Consider the following 16,350-nt stretch of genomic DNA (forward strand, 5'->3'; position numbering starts at 1 on the left):
CCCCACGCCCTCAATACTTCTGATTTGAAGAGATAAAAGTCCCAGGGGGTTCTCACACACCAACCTGTAAGGGCACAAGACGATTGCTTCAGCTCTCCTGGAGAAGTGACACGGCAAGTCGGCAGCATCGGATTAGGCAACTTTTGTAAGCCAGAGGCCAGACTCTGCTCTTGGAGCAGAGAGAGGCCACACAAGAGCAGGTCGTGGGCTCTAAGCCACACACAGCAGAAAGGCTTTGTAATTCCCAGCTGCCTAGTGCTGGTTTCGGGGTCTGGAGCACCTTTCTCAGCGTGCAGCAAGCAGTGGGTGATAGCCAGGTACTGGGGAGCACCACGAACGAACAGTGCCGCCACAGTAGCTGCAATATTCATCTTGGGCACTCCTCTGCACACCCTGACCCCCAGTGCATTTCTGCCTTGCTCCACGTCACGGGACACCGATATCCACGTGGCCCCTTCCAGTCCAGCAGCAGAGAGGAAAGATGGAAGGGCTGAAGAGAGGCCACGCTCCCCCCTCGCTTTGTGCTGGGAGCGGGGCACAGCAGAGCTGCACTCACGGAGTAAGTGATGACATCTCAGAGGAGATGTGCAAAGGAGAGGGGATCCCAGGGTCCCCAGCATCACCCAGCCCTGAGGAAAGGCTCCCCCAAACACTGTATCCAGGCCCCAGATTGCTCAGAGCCACTGGGGAGCGAAGTTAGAGGAGGTCAGACAGCAACTCCTTCGTCCCTTCTCCAACAGTATTGCGATACTTCGTGATACAGCAATACTGTTGGGGACCAGGATGGTGAGAAGAAGACACAGGCCTCTCCCACCACCACACTTCCCAGGCTGGCTCTTTCCCCTTGTCCTCTATTCCAAGCTGCCCAATTGAGCGAACCAGCCCAAAATTGCCATCCAACACTAATTAGGTAGATATCAGCTTCATAATAAAAACTCATAAGCTTGCAACAGTTTTAAATAAAAGGCACCTAGAGCCCCGCTTCTGTTCAAAGCGGTGCCCAATATTTTAATTTTGGATTTTCTTGGATTTTTTTAAAAATATAAATAGCTCTTCATCTTAAAAATAGATCCTCAGGTGAGGTATGCAGTAGCCCGTGTCTTGGCAGTGTAAGGACAAGAGGAGTATTTAGCTGGAGACAGTCATGATGTAGTTTTTGGAAGGACTGGTGCGACCGAACATCAGCTGGTTCTTGCAGGTAAGCATCTCGTAGGAGCTCACAGGTTTCGTTCCAGTCGCTTCGTATAAGACACAGATGGAGCCGTCCTCCCCGATGCGATACGAGACCTCATAGGGATCCACCCAGAGCGTGAGCTCGCTGGGTAGAAGCTGGTAGAGCTGTGAGAGGCTGAGTCCGATCTGGCTAGCTGCCTTGCTGATAATGGGATCCATTTTGTGATTGATCCGGATGCATCGATACCCAGAGCCTTTGAAGGGTTTCTCGGGAAACCAGTGATGTTTGTAGCGCTCTGCAAGGGAAGCGAGAAGGGAAGAGCGGTGAGCAGGCAGGCAGGGGCTGGGTGTGAGGAGGTCTGTGTCCTGCTGTGATCCCAAGAAGGTTCCACAGAAGCTGGGATCCTGTCTCACCCTGACCACTGGGGTGGATTCCACATTGCCATCAGCACTCAGGGAGTAACATCCATTCTCTAAGCTCAGGAGCACATCACTACGCTTTATCTCAGCACAGAGGCAAACAAACCATCCCTTCTTAGGGCTGATAACACAAGGCAGTGGCAGGCTGGGAGGAGATCCTGAAACACCCAGTTAGTGCTGAGCCCAGACGTGCTGGTGGGGAGGGGAAATGCCAAACCCTGCTGACACGAGGCTGAGTGCTGCCTGCCAAGGGACGGGGCACACACAACAGCTTTGGGTCATCTCTATCGAGCCCCAACAAGGAGAGCTTCAAGCAGATAGGGTGCACAACCCCCTCAGAGACTTGGCAGGGGATCTGCCTACTTCCAGGGCAGAGGCAACTTTTGCCTGGGACCCACAGGGACGCTGGAGGATGCCCGGGGGGGCACACAGATGCCTGCGTGTCCCCCGAGGAGACACTGGAGGGTGCCCAGGCAAGGGCACAAACAGGTATCCAGCAAGCCTAGGTATGTAGGGAGGACACAGATGGGTGTTTGACCCAAGAGGACACAGATGGGCACCCAGGGAGGACAGGGATGGGTACTTGACCCAGGAGGACACAGATGGGCACCCAGGGAGGTCAGGGATGGGTACTTGAACCAAGAGGACACAGATGGGCACCCAGGGAGGACGGGGATGGGTACTTGACCCAAGAGGACACAGATGGGCACCCAGGGAGGACACAAACGGGTGTTTGACGCAAAAGGCCAGGGATGGTTACCCAGGGGGGACAGGGATGGGTGCTCGACCCAAGAGGACAGGGACGGGCATCCAAGGAGGCCACAAATGGGAGCCCAGGGAGGACAGGGATGGCTGCTTGACACAAGATGACACAGATGGGCACCCAGGAAGGGCCACCAGGTCCCAGCATCGACCCAAGGCGCACCGGGGGAGGCAGCCGGTGCTCCCCGAGCCCCGAGGGGGCGAGGAGGAGGCCGCGCAGGAGGCCGCTTTCACCCCGACCCCTCCTCCCGCCTCACCTTCGAGGGCCTCGCGCAGCGCCCCGCTGAACACCTCCAGCTGCTGCTCGCTGACGCAGCCCCGCGTCCGCAAGAGGCTGGAAACGAACCCCACGGCGGCGGCGATCTCGGGCACCATGTCGGGGCGGGGGCCGCCGCGGCGCTGGCTCTGCCGTTGGACCGGCCGTTGGCTCATGCTCGCGGCCCCCTCAGCTTCGGCGCTTCGGCTCGGCTCCGCTTCGGCTCTTCGGGTGATGTCTTCGGGTCGGGTTCGGCTCTTCGGGTCGGGTTCGGCTCGGCTTCGGCTCTTCGGGTGGTGCCTTCGGGTCGGGTTCGGCTCTTCGGGCCGGGTTCGGCTCCGCTCGGCTCAGCTTCGCTTCTTCGCGTCGGCTTCTCGGGTCGAGTTCGGCTCTTCGGGTTCGGTTCGGCTCCCCGGGTTCGGCTCTTCGGCTCGGTTCGGCTCCTCGGGTTCGACTCTTCGGCTCGGTTCGGCTCCTCGGGTTCAGTTCTCCGCCACCGCCCCCTCGCCGCCATTAAGTAGCGCCGCGAGGGGCGGGGCCGGCGGGGCCGCGCTTCCCATTGGCTGAGCGGGCGCGTTATGCTAATGACCTCAGCGCCGTGAAGCGCTGACGACGGCGCCGCCATGACAATGGGGGGGGAGGGGGGGGGGGGCAGTTACTGGAGGGCTATTTTAAGGCCTGACCTGGAAGGAGGAGGAGGAGGAAGGGGTTCAGCCCACCCCCAGCTCTTTGCACCCCATCTCTGCTCCAGGGAGGGGGGATCTGGGGGCCGTGGAGTCATTAAGGTGGGAAAATCCCTCTTAAGCTCCTCCAGCCATCAGCCCAGCCCCACCGTGCCTGCCAAACCAGGTCCCCGAGTGCCACAGCCACACGGTTTTTGAGCCCCTCCAGGGATGGAGGCTCCCCCACTGCCCTGGGCAGCCTCTGCTAGGGCTTCACCGCTCTGTCAGTAAAGAAATTGTTCCTAATATCCAGTCTAAACCTCCCCTGGCGCAACTTGAGACCACTTCCTTTCATCCCATCCTTTGTTCCTTGGGAGAAGAGCCCAGCACCCCCCTCACCACAACCTCCTTTCCAGGAGTTGCAGAGAGCGATGAGGTCTCCCCTCAGCCTCCTCTTCTCCAGAATAAACCCCCCCAGGTCCCCCAGCTGCTCCCACAACCCCTGTTCTCCAGCCCCTTCGCCATCTCCGTTCCCTTCTCCGGACGCGCTCCAGCCCCTCTATGGCTGAGAGAGTTGGGGTTGTTCAGCCTGGAGAAGAGAAGGCTCCAGGGAGACCTTGGAGCAGCTTCCAGCACTGAAAGAGGCTCCTGGAAAGCTGGGGAGAGGCTCTGGATCAGGGAGGGCAGGGATAGGATGAGGGGAGATGGTTTTCAGCTGAAAGAGGGGAGATGGAGATCTTAGGAAGGCTCATCCCACCAAGCCACTGGCAAGCCACTTACCGAAAGACTGATGGGAGCTTGTGCCAAGAGAAAGTGTCCCCAAAACAGCCAGCAGGCCTGGGGTGCTGGCTCAGCATCGGTGGAGCAGTGTTTCTGCTGACTGGGAAGGACACAGACCAGTCTCCCAGTGCTGACTGCAACAGGGACCCATCCCCAGGATTCCTACCCCTCTATCTTCAGTATAAGATGAGGGCTGGTGCCCACATGGGGCTGTCATCTCCCCCGGAGTGTTCAGACATGCTTGCAGCACCAAATTTCATTCCCTGAGATACGCTCACAGATCCTTGTTCCCTGGCCAAGGCCAAGTCCATTCCAGGAGATCCCTGGAGCGTGCTGGGAGAACTTGCCATCACCTGCACCGTCCTAGACAAGTGAGGGAGATGAGGGGGAATGTGATAACTGCTTTCATCTTGCTGCTTGAAGAGTATTTTAGGTGAGGAGTGGGGACAGACACCCCAGGACCCAGTGGCTCCCTCCAGCCAAAAACCAGGCTGGAGGAAAAGCAGGACCCAGGAGGAGGTGGCTGCAGCGCAGAGGACGTGTCCGATCACAGAACAGGGAGAGCAAGCCAAGGCAAGCATGGAGCAGAACCAAGTGTCCTCAGTTGCCTCCCTCCAGCCTAGCAGGAGGGGAGAGGAGAACCAGTGCAAGCGGTGCATGGCTGTGATGCTTTGCAAGATGCAAGCGGCACCTTGAAGCCACTCCAAACCCCGGCTGCACCAGCTGGCCCAGCTCCCCGCCACGCTGCCCGGGATAAAGGCACTCGCCCAGCTTCTGCTGAAACCAGCCTGAAGCTAAAGCAGCAGGAGGAGGCCAAGCTCTTTTCTTGCCTTTGCTTTGATCAACCCTGAGAGAGTTGGTATCAAAACAGGATGGGTTTTCCGAGTGAATATTCCCCGTCAGAGAACTGGGGTTGTTCCGAGCCATTGTCTCGCAGCCCAGGATGCCTCCCTTGGCGTGCGCTGGGGGAGGATCTGAAGCCACAGCTGTGATGCGATCCCCAGCAAAAACACGTTCTGTGGCTGGGGCCTCACTTGGCATCTCCACAAGCAGTGGGTGCAGCTGGAGAAAACCAAGACAGGGTATAAGACCGTCTGGGTTTGCCTCTGCTCGAGCAGCAGCCCCGTGGAGGCTGGTTCCCACAGTGCCACTCCCGTCGCTGGCACAGCGCTTTCGCCACGGTGCTCCCTGATAAGGAGCAGCGTGCGCCTGCCAGCGTGGCTCCTCCTTATCACAGCTCTTATTGAACGGCTTGAGGTGCTGTCCCACTTGGACACTGCTCTTGCATAGCCGAGAGCACCCTCCTGCCTCTCCTCCTCAGAAGAGGGGATTTTGTACGGCAGGTTTGGGGGAGGCTTTCCGGCACCACGGGTCTCAAAATTCCAATTATTTCCCATGACCCAGGGGTGCGATAGGATTTTTTGGAGGCTTTTTGCTTCTAGAGCCTGCAGCTTGTTTTATTTGCATGCACTCCGCACGGGGCTTCACACCTGAGGCAGGAGAGGATGGCTACGTAGCAATGCATAACCAAGTAGGCAGGGCAAAGAGTAAGAAAGGAGCTTTTGAAGCAGATAATACCCAAGCAAAGGTCTGTACTGACCCTATTTCATGTTCTGCACAGCTTAAAAGAAAGCACTTTGGGCAGCAGGAACAGAAGTGGGGTCAAGCTTGCAAGAAGACCGAGCCGAGGGGTCCCCAAATCCTCCCCTCCCTGCTCCATCTGCTACTCCATTCATCCGCAGAGCACAAGGAATCAAGCAAATCTCTTGCTATAAACCAGATCTGCCTTTGTAAGCTTTGAAATAAACCCAAGGATTATAGTCTAAGGACTTTTTTTTTTTTTTTAAGTCAGCAACACACATGAAAGAGCACATGGGTGCATGTGAAGCCTGAGCACAGCACAATGCTGTGGTTATTTATACTGCAGCCGCAGCCAGAGGCCCCTGGAAGAGGCTGCATAAACACACGGCGCAAGCCTGTCCACGCACAGCTTCATTACCTTAAACACACCTGCCCTGTCAGCCAGCAGACAGGCTCACAGCCCGTGGGCGCAGTCGGAAGGAGCAGAACATCAGGAGGCAAGCAAACCCATCCTGTAGAAAAGGGCTTTATATATAGAGAGCAGAAAAACGTCAAAGCAAAAGTAAACCCTCAACTTCTCTAACGCACAGGAAGGCTGAGAAGAGCTTGCAACCTAACCAGACAAGCTGAGAGATGGGAAAAGGGCTCGTTTCCCGCATCCAATCGAAGGATCACATTACGTGGATGGTATCGTCCCACCCTGAGTCACTGGACAACAATTGTAGCAAGAGTTCTGTCCTCCAGCTGGCCAAGAATAGCACTAAGTGCAGGTTCATTTGCCATTAGGGCTAACAGTGTTCGTTAAGTGCTGCCCATGATCTAACCTCGGCAAGCAGGTTCCCCTCGTCCCCCCTGCTCCGCAAGTGGGTGAAGCAAGCGGTGTCACCATTCTCCAAATTCAGATCTTCCATTTATCCTTAATCATTGTCTCAAGGCTCCCTTTGCCCAGCTTAGCGCCTTTGTCTCATGGGGGTTCATACGGGCTGACACAGGGCTCCGAAATCAGATTGTCATCGTTAAGCCCTTCCAATAAGAGATTTCCTGTGGAGCTCAAGGACTTCTAAGCGGGTTATGTGCCCATAATTTCTGGCCCTGTTAGAAGACTTCAGTCTTAAAGACGGGGCATAAGACTTAATACACGCTTTCAAATTGCATTGAGGAGTTAACAGGGTAAACAAACAATTAGAAAATAAAATTCATTTTAAAAAGAGAAGCTAGAGCTGGTTTTAATGCTGTTCTGGCTGGATTAGTTTCCACCCTCTGTTTGACTGGAAATGGCTGACAGCATTTAGATTTCAATTAAAAAAACATACAACAAACCTCACAGTGATGGGCTGGACTGGATTTGTAACTGGTCTGACAGGAATTCAGCGTTCAGATAGGCTTTCAAACACTCCGACCCTGTTTATACAAATGAAGTTCCAAACCAGCTGAGCTGGAAATTTGACAATAAAAGGGGAACATTTGGCTTTCAATCAAGGGTTAAAACTCAGCACGGACAAACCAAGCTGCTCGCAGGGTTTTTTCAAGAGTCAGCAGCTCTCCGTGTTTTATGTACACCTAAAAGGCAACAGTTCCCACGCTACGCTTTGACTGGTTATATGGTTTTTTGGGGGGCGATGACACCTTTTTCAGTCTGCTGGGCTGAAGTTCATAAGGCAGGGGACACAAAACCCAGCATCGAGCTGTTCTCAAACACTTTTAAAGTCAGCTGCCAGTCAAGCAGCCCCAATGTGAATCTGTACCCTCTTATCAGCAGTAAAATAGTTACACGGAATTAACATTCAACTCCTCGCAATTAGATGTGTCCCACAAATTGCTAAATGAGCTGTCACCTCTCCTGGGTGGGGCTCTCCCAGTTCCCTGAGCGCTGGAGAAGGATTTCAAGGCTGTCTGCGGAGATTTGGGAAGCCAAGGGTTTTGCTTTCTTAAAATTGGGGAGAAAAAGATGTTGGAAACAGTCTCTTGGAGTTCTGAAGGGTAAACGTAATAGATGTATCGAGCCAGTTCGAATCTCCTGATCTGTCCGGTTCACATCTCCTGATCTGTCCGGTTCACATCTCCTGACCTGGCTCTGCCGGAGAAGGCACAGACAATTGTGCCAGCAGCCACCTGGTCGCTAACATCGGTTAAGCACAATCCCTGGGAATTTAAGTGGAAAAAAGCCCAGGGGTAAGCTGGGCTCTTAATCACAGCTGTAATTGGTAACCCGAGTCTGACCCCAGAAACAGGCCTAGCAGGCAGGGTAAACAATAAAGCAAGAGCCTAAAGCCCAGCCTACACTTAGAGCTAATACGTCCTTTCAAAACACACAGTTGTGAAATGAGACTGTGACTGAACCGTGTGAAATGCAACTGGCGGGGAGAGGGAGGACACGGACAGAAAACAAAGCCTTTTTAACTTGATAGCTGCTAGATCAGACCATGGTTTAGAGCACGTTTCGTTTCCCAGCAGTCCTCGCTCCAGTCAAGACAAGCACGTAGCATCTTCTAGCACCTTAAGAGTGGCCTCCCAGTGGAGAAAGGGGCTCCAGGAAAGCTGGGGAGGGGCTCTAGATCAGGGAGGGCAGGGATAGGGTGAGGGGGAATGGTTTTCAGGTGAAAGAGGGGAGATTGAGATGAGATCTTAGGCAGAAATGTTTTGCTGTGAGGTGGCAGTGGTGGCTGCCCCATCCCTGGAGGTGTCAAGGCCAGGTTGGATGAGGCTTTGATCACCCTGATCCAGTGGGAAGTGTCCCTGCCCATGGCAGGGCGGTTGGAACTGGATGGGCTTTGAGATCCCTTCCAACCCAAACCATTCCACGATCATCTAGGTGGGCCAAGCTCCTAGAAGCTTCTCATTCTGTATGACCCCATGGCACTGGGTTTCCTTAAGCATCTCACCACCTATTTTGGTGCTTGAATGTCTTTTGCCAGCTTGGTCCTTTGTTCTGTCCGTGCCGCCTGTAACCTGACTCTCCACGCCAGCTCCCAGTGCCTCGGAATTCACAGTGTGAACAGGACAGGACATGTCAGGATACATTTTAAGCATGTCTGGGCAGTTTCCTTTGTGGGCTATCAGGAATCTTTAAATATTCCCTTCTCATTCGGAACAGATTTGTAGGTGGACTGAGAGCTGGATGCTTTTCCTCGCAGCTTTTGGAGTCCGAGCCCAGGCCTTCAGCGAGGGGACCACATAGCTCATAGTTTTGTCTTGCGCAGAACAACCTCCCTCTGATCCACTTTCCTTACTGCGCGCCCCATTTCTTCATGGAAAACAGCCTATCTGACCCACTGCGAATGCCACATCTGTTCAGATGTATTTTAGGAAGCAAACATTGCTGCACTCCGGGGAGCTGTAAGCAGAAAGAACTGTGTTTTTTTCAAACTCCTTAGGACTTTGGACCTAGATTTCCGACAGCGGTGAGCCCTCACTGGCTCCAGCTGCCTTAAGCGCCCCCGAGGGTTTTCTCCTTGGCCTTACTAGCTTCTTGCTGAACCCATGTTGACATGGGTGGAAGAAGATATTTGTTCAAAGTTCAGTATTACCAGCCGGATACAGAGCCTGAGACTGCAGTTCCTCATGAGGCTGCCTACTTGGGGAAGGTGTGTAGATGACCTAACGCTGATTTCAGAGATGGTTTCCTGTTCTTTGCATTTGGTTATTGTTTTTTTCCACATCCTTTCTCTGCAGGATGCCGCTGCCTTCGCCTACCTCTTGTTCCTGTCAAACAAAGCTTGAGAGGGTAGGAAGGGGGACAGCAGAAAAAGTCCAAGGCAGCAGACCCAGAGCAGGGTGGGGATGGAGATGTTTGCACAGTCAAGTCCAGAGAAAGCTGCCAGCTGTAAAACCTGGAACAGGCTTGTTAGTTTATGAGATAAAGAGTTCAGAGCCCTGTCTTTAGCTCAGAAATGGAGCAAGGAGCAGTGGGACTCTGGGAGGGAGAGACTGCAGTAAGACATCCCCCTGGACAGCCCCTTGTCCCGTTTCACCGCTGCTGCCCTTCGCCAGCCTTGGCGACGATATCTTCCTCAGTAATGGCATCTTCCCCAGTCCTTGCACAACGACAGCTGGATGGGATCATCTTAGAGGTCTTTTCCAACCTTATTGATTCTACGATTCCATGAAACAGCAGGCATGAGACACAGAAGCAAACTGCCCCTTGGTAATTCTCCCTGGGGTTTTCTGCCTACCCAAGCTCTGCTCTTTTCCCCTCTAAAATCCCCGAATAAATACTGGCTCCAGTCAAAACATAATTTCCCTGCCCACAACGGGGAACAAGGAAACCCACCGCTAACTCTGGCCAATACCACGGGACACAGAGCACTGCAAAGACACCCCTGAACAACCACATGAGCTGAGGAGTTAGGGGAGAGAGAGACAATCAACCCAGCAGGAAACGGAGCTGAAGAGATGCTGTGTCTTTTTCCAAGCCACAAAGCAAAAGCAAGAAACAGGGCCCTTCCCATGAGCCGGTGTCACAGCCTGGAGGGGGAAGGGGCCAGCATTCCTCTCCCAGCAAGCATCGTTCAGGCAGGGGGGTTGGATCTAGATGATCTTTAAAGCCCCTTCCAACCCAAACTATTCTATGATTCTATGATTCTAAACCACCCTCCTCGGGTCTCTGTCACACCTTTCCTTCTAAGGGAGGCTGGGGGGTTATACGTAGGCGTTTCACACTGCACTGACATGCAGCCACGCTACAAAAAAGGGATTTTTCTTTTCTTAGAAATGAGAAGTTAAATAAATAAAGAAATAAATAAATCCTTCTGGCTGAAACCACAAGACAGGATTTTTTATTTTTTTTTTTAGGTAGCGAGAATGTGACTCGTCTGCCAAACTCCAGCTCAGCCAGAGAGCAACGTCGTGACGAGCTGCCAAAGAGGCTCCTTGCCGAAATCTGCGCTTATTGCTTATAAAGCATTAATGCAGGGTAACGTGTGTCGTGGTGCCATAGCAACCCCGGTCATCGGCAAGAAAATAAGGGCAACGGCACCAATGGAACTGTTGCTGAAGCAGCTGGTAAGTGAATTTACTGACCCTGCTCAGAGCCGCCTGATATCTCAGCACTGAGCTGGGATCTCTGCCTGAATGTGTTTTTTGGAAGCCTTTTGAAAGCTTGATTTAGAATCATAGAATAACCAGGTTGGAAGAGACCCACTGGATCATCGAGTCCAACCACTCCTATCAAACACTAAACCATGGCCCTCAGCACCTCGTCCACCCGTCCCTTAAACACCTCCAGGGAGGAAAAGAGCTGGACAGATTTCAGCATCAGAGATCTGAGCTCCCACCACAGCGCCCTTTGCTTGAGGGTTTTATGGGACATAAAATCATACAATCATTGAGGTTGGAAAAGACCTCCAAGCTCATCTAGTCCAAGCATCAGCCCAGCACCCCTGTGCCTACCAAACCACGTCCCAGTGTGCCACGGCTACAGGTTTTTTGAACCCCTCCAGAGAAGGACACTCCACATATAGTGTCAAACAGAAAATGAGGTATTTCTGGGAAGTTCAGTGTTTTCCCACAAGGCTGAAGAGACCACACCAGTCCCATACAGACTTCAAAGAGTCAGCAGAGCAGTTGCTGCTTAACAACAGAGCAGACAAGGAGCTCTAGGACTTCCAGATTCTGGCTTGCTCTAGTTTATGACAAGCTGACCTGGTTAGGGCTAACTCCAGAATCTCATTACCATCACGGGCTATGGATCTGGCCATATGGATCTGGCTTCCCCTCCTCTCCCTTCCCACCAGCCCTCTTGCTCTGCAGCTGAACCTCACAGCAGGGATGATATCAGGCATAATCTCTAGCTGCTACGCTTGACAAAGCTCTTCCCAATCCATCCTTTTCCCCATGACCTCTGTATGCCCAGAGTGTAAATCCACAGGGGTACTTCTGTCTTTATAGCAGTGTGGGGATGGTCCAGGCTCCAGTGTGGGAGAGAAAGGACACTGGGAGAAGGTCCCTGGGGTTCTTCTCAGGCTACACCCACAAAATATGAAAGAAGCCATTGCTTCCCAGAGCCCAGCAAACCTCCCAACCCTTGCAAACATCAATTACTGCACAAAGACAGCCCAGATAAAGCAGGGCAACACCCTTACAAGAGCTTAGATCTGGGTGGTGTCCTTTCCCAAGAAGCAGGCTGATCCCTGCTTGGAGAGATACCTCCCGGCTAGCAGGTGGACTCTACAGGAGTGCTCTAGGCTGTTCCCAAGGATTTCTCGCCCTCTCTGGCAAAGCTGGCTAATGGGTTTTTGGTGGGGTGCTGCACGTGGGCAGGGGGAGGCAGGCGCAGGGTGCACCACATGCATCCTCCGTCCAGAGCTTTGCAAACCTCCTCACTATCTGCAACTTCATCAGAGAATCATCACAGAACGGTTTGGGGTGGAAGGGACCTCCAAGCCCACCCAGTTTCACCTCCTGCCATGGGCAGGGACACCTCCCACTGGATCGGGGTGATCAAACCCCATCCAACCCGGCCTGGAACACCTGCAGGGATGGAGCAGCCACAACTTCCTTGGGCAACATGGTCCAGGGCCTCCTCACCCTCACAGCAAAACATTTCTTCCCAAGATCACACCTCAATCTCCTCTCTTGCAGCTGAAAACCGTTCCCCCTCATCCTATCCTTGCCCTCCCTGATCAAGAGCCCGTCCCCAGCTTTCCTGGAGCCCCTTTCCGTACTGGAAACTGCTCTAAGGTCTTCCTGGAGCTTTTGGTTTAAGGCTTAACAAGCCCAATATGTGACCAGCACACTGTCCCTAAGCAGAACACGGCTCCTTTCTAGCTGGCACCAAAGGCCAGTTGAGCATCAGAGCAAAGACAGACATAATATCAGCAGCCACACGTTTGCTCGCTGTCTTGCAGGCTCCGGCAGAAGAGGCTGACGTGGTTTTCTTCTCTCTGCCTGTTGCAGAAGTCACATGGAATGTTCTGTTATTCAAGAAAGCCAGGGAGGCCAGAGCCGAACGGATATTTGGCTTCAGAGCTGGAACTCTCCCTGCGCTGCCAGGATGTGTGCAACCAGAGGGAGTTGCCTAGTTATTAAAGTAGGGGTCATTTACTCAAAAATCTGGGTTTAGGCATGGCTTTGGATTGCACATGGACTTCATCTGTGTTTGGACCCCAAATTTCAGGTTAGAGCTACATTCATTACTCACAGAAGCAGCACATAAGCTCTCTCTTCATATTTCTGCATTTCAGCAACAACCAAGGCTTTAGCGGAGTCTCTGGGGCAACTTTTTCCACTCATATTTAGAGGAATTAAGAGAGTCATGATTTTATCTGTGAACATTTGAGGAGAGGAGGTGGGGGCTGGATTCCTGAGCCGTTTTCAGGTCAGACCTCGGCGCCTGTCCAAGGCCTTGATCTGTTGCTCAATTTCTGCTCAGGACTTTGGTTTCGCATTACAAAAACCCAGGAGCTCCATGTAGAAGCTGGGTTTGGACTGAAACAATCACATTAAAACCTGCTTAAGCTAAACATAATAGGCACATTTAAACTTGCTTAAGGAAAACATAACTTCAATATCCTGAGAAGAGTCTCCAGGAGGCTGCCCTGAGGTATGACAGGGATGTGATGGTCAAAGATCTGGCCCCAAGGACTCTGCTAGAGTTACGAGAAGAGTATAGATGATCCTGAGAGCCCAGAATTCCTGGCCAGGCTGCTTCAGTCCACCCCTGCTGACCAGTGTTCCCCAGAGCTCCTCAGAGTGATTGTCCTCCACATCACCAGCTCACACTATAATTAATGCTTCTGGGAGCCCAGTTATACCCCAGCCCTGCCCCACCCCACCCATCAGTAATGGCAGGGATGGTCCCACTCCCACCCCAGACAGCTATGTCCCTGCTTCCCACAGAGAGGTCAGCGAAGCCGCCTGGGATCTCTCAGCACCTCTGGAACTTGAGCAGGCACCAAAAAACAAACACGGTGGCTAAGACATGCCAAGAACAACAGCTGGAAATCCAGAGCTCGGACACTGTTCTTCACGAGGTGACAAAGGCTGTGCGAGGAAACACCAAAGACCGCGGTGCATGTGAGGATGGAGAGTGGGGTGAGCTGTGTCTCAAGGGGAAGAGTTACCCAGGGGTAAAAGAAACAACATGCAGCTCACTTGCTGGCACACATCCCTCATTGGGCACAGCATCCCTAGGGAGAACCTGGAGAAGAGAAGGATCCAGGGAGAACTTAGAGCAGCTTCCAGTACTGAAAGGGGCTCCAGGAAAGCTGAGGACAGACTTTTTAGCAAGGCCTGTTGTAACAGGACAAGGAGCAATGGTTTTAAACTATAGGCGGAGAGATTTAGACTGGATAAAAGCAAAAAATCTATTCCACTGAGGGTGGTGAAACACTGGCCCAGGTCGCCCAGGGAGGTAGTGGAGCATCCCTGGAAACATTCAAGGTCAAGTTGGATGGGGCTCTGAGCAACCTGATCCAGGGGAAGGTGTCCCTGCTTCTGCACTGGGGTTGGACTGGATGATCTTTAAGGTCCCTTCCAACCCAAAGCATTCTAGGATTCTATGAGTCTACCTATCTCAAGGTGGGTACCCATCTCAAGGTGGGAAGCCAGTTTGAAATTTTGATAGGAATGGTTGGACTCGATGATCCACTGGGTCCCTTCCAACCTAGTGATTCTATGATTCTATGATTCTATGATTCTAAATCAACTTCTTGCCCAGCTCTGCTGCGTGTGTTTAGGATTGTGTTCCCCCTAACTGGCCTGAAAAGCAGTTGAACAAGCACGATAGGGTTTATTCTGCTGCTGGCACCTGCCTGCCCTGTGTTTGCAAAAGCAGCTCGCTGTTTCTCAGTAGGTGCCTCAGTTTCCTGACGCACACGGAGGCTCGCTTCTCATTATAAGAGCACCTGGAGACTTATGAAAAGGAGCATTTCTAATGAGTGGAAGGAGCTGGGAACGTAGCTGTGAGGCAATCCCTGCTAGAAAGAGGATGAACACCATGGCATCCCCACAGAAAACAACGCGCGAGAGGGGAAGGGACGGGAAAATCACCTTCCAGTTTCCCTGTAGCAACAAACCATACAAAACCACAAGGTCCAGGACTGTTTTCTTATGGTCCCTGCAGAGGGATTGTCCTCAACCTGGATCACAGACACTCCATATGGGAAGCCAGTCCCACATGACCCATTATTCCTGGCTGACAGGGCTCCAGGGATCCCCACTCCCTCCTGTGCCTGCAGCTCTCCCCGTGATAACCATTTCAGATTTGCCTCCTATACATGCCCTTGAAAACTGCAGAGGCTGGAAGAGTAAACAGACCTTAAAAGGGTCTCAAATTCCTGCCTTGCACTCCCTTATTCTCAAGAGCACTCCTAAGTGCAGCAGTTTTTGCTGAGACCAGGCAACCCAAGGCCCTCTTTATCATACAAAGCCGCTAATAATAACTCTCACACCCTTCACCCTGCCTGCTCCAGAGCCCAGGAGGGCCCTTGCATGGCGATTGAACACATTTGCCTGCCATAAATGGGTGTTTTCCCTCTTTCTAGCAAGGCCACGTTGCGTTCAAATTGTTCTCTTCCACCATTAGAAATCCCAGCTCAAAGCTGCCAACACTTGAGATCTCATCACAAGTCTTCACATGTTTGGGGCTTTTCCTTCTCTCCTGCAAAGGGTGAGATATTAATTTAAAAAAAAAAGAGATTATTGCTAAGAAGAAAACATGAACTGGGTCTGCAGATCTATGTTAAGGTCGGAAACACAGGAGTCAGCTAGAAGAAGCAGAGAGAAAGAATAAAGACTAAAATCAAATTTCAGGTGTGGGTGTGTGGTTTGGGGTGGGAGAGAGGGTAGAAGCCCCACTGTGATTTTAAACACTTAGAAGCTACCAAAAGGATTAAATTCACTGACTTTCCTGCAGCTCCCTTGGCTGGACACCAGCAGAGCACGCAGCCTGGTGAGCCAGAGGGAGCAGGGTGTTGTAGCACCACAGGCTGACGCTCAGCCACTCCTCACACCCCGCTGGATCCCAGAGCTGGTTGATAGAGCTCTCTCAACTCTTATTTTCAGAAGGGAAAGCCTGAGCTCTGTGCAGATGGGAACACAGAGAGCATCCCAGATGTCCACGTGTGCTGCTGGCAAGCCTGAGGAGGATCTGGTCTACCCAAAGAGCAGCTCTGCAGACTCTGATATGGATCCTTCACGCTCCCAACGCTCCCTCCTTCAAGCACAGACAACACACAGCAAGAAAAACTCATCCTGGTTTGTGAGGGTGGTCAACGGTGTAATTTTTTCCAACCTACCCCTTCCTACAGCCTCTGGATGCGTCCTCCCTCAGTGACTCTCTGCCTTCTGCAACAGGATTGGTGCTGATATTCAGTTATCACATGCTCACACTGCTCTGGACGAGGATGGAGTGACTCCGGGTTTAGAGCTGAGATGCAGATTAGGGTAGGGATTGTCTCAGGCATTTTGCTGCTTGAATGGAGGTCAATCTTCAGGCAGGAAAGAGGCACGGTGGCTTTCAGGAACTCCAGTAAAAGAGTAGGAGAAAGCAGAGGGCTGCTTTTTGTCTCAAAAGAACAGAGTCTAAAAGAGGAATCTCATATATTTGCAGGAGGACTGACACAGCCTTCCACTACAGAAAAAACATGTCAAGGAAGTTTTTTCACATCAGCACCATTTTGTTGGGGAAAAGGGCCACAGAGATGATCCAAGGGCTGGAGCAGCTCCCACCTGAGGACAGGCTGAGAGAACTGGGGCTGTTCAGAGTGGAGAAGGCTC

At 52.5% G+C, this 16,350-nt stretch overlaps 2 protein-coding genes across 2 annotated transcripts in view; both read right to left on the reverse strand.

The window, feature by feature from the left end:
• Positions 1-953: 953 nt before the first annotated feature.
• BTG2 (BTG anti-proliferation factor 2) lies at positions 954-3,107 on the reverse strand. The gene is made up of 2 exons (XM_069876197.1): positions 2,613-3,107; positions 954-1,469 (listed from the first exon to the last, which is right to left on the reverse strand). Exons 1-2 carry the CDS (start codon positions 2,785-2,787, stop codon positions 1,129-1,131), a joined length of 516 nt encoding a protein of 171 aa, XP_069732298.1. The 5' UTR covers positions 2,788-3,107; the 3' UTR covers positions 954-1,128.
• A 990-nt stretch (positions 3,108-4,097) lies between these two features.
• Positions 4,098-16,350, reverse strand: part of TAF8 (TATA-box binding protein associated factor 8) — a 64,202-nt gene continuing 51,949 nt past the window's right edge. The window contains exon 11 of the transcript XR_011339073.1: positions 4,098-4,153. The gene's annotated coding sequence lies outside the window, so the exon portion shown is untranslated. The remainder of the gene's footprint in view (positions 4,154-16,350) is intronic.

Source organism: Phaenicophaeus curvirostris, chromosome 24 (assembly GCF_032191515.1).
Source record: "Phaenicophaeus curvirostris isolate KB17595 chromosome 24, BPBGC_Pcur_1.0, whole genome shotgun sequence".
Lineage (NCBI taxonomy): Eukaryota > Metazoa > Chordata > Aves > Cuculiformes > Cuculidae > Phaenicophaeus > Phaenicophaeus curvirostris.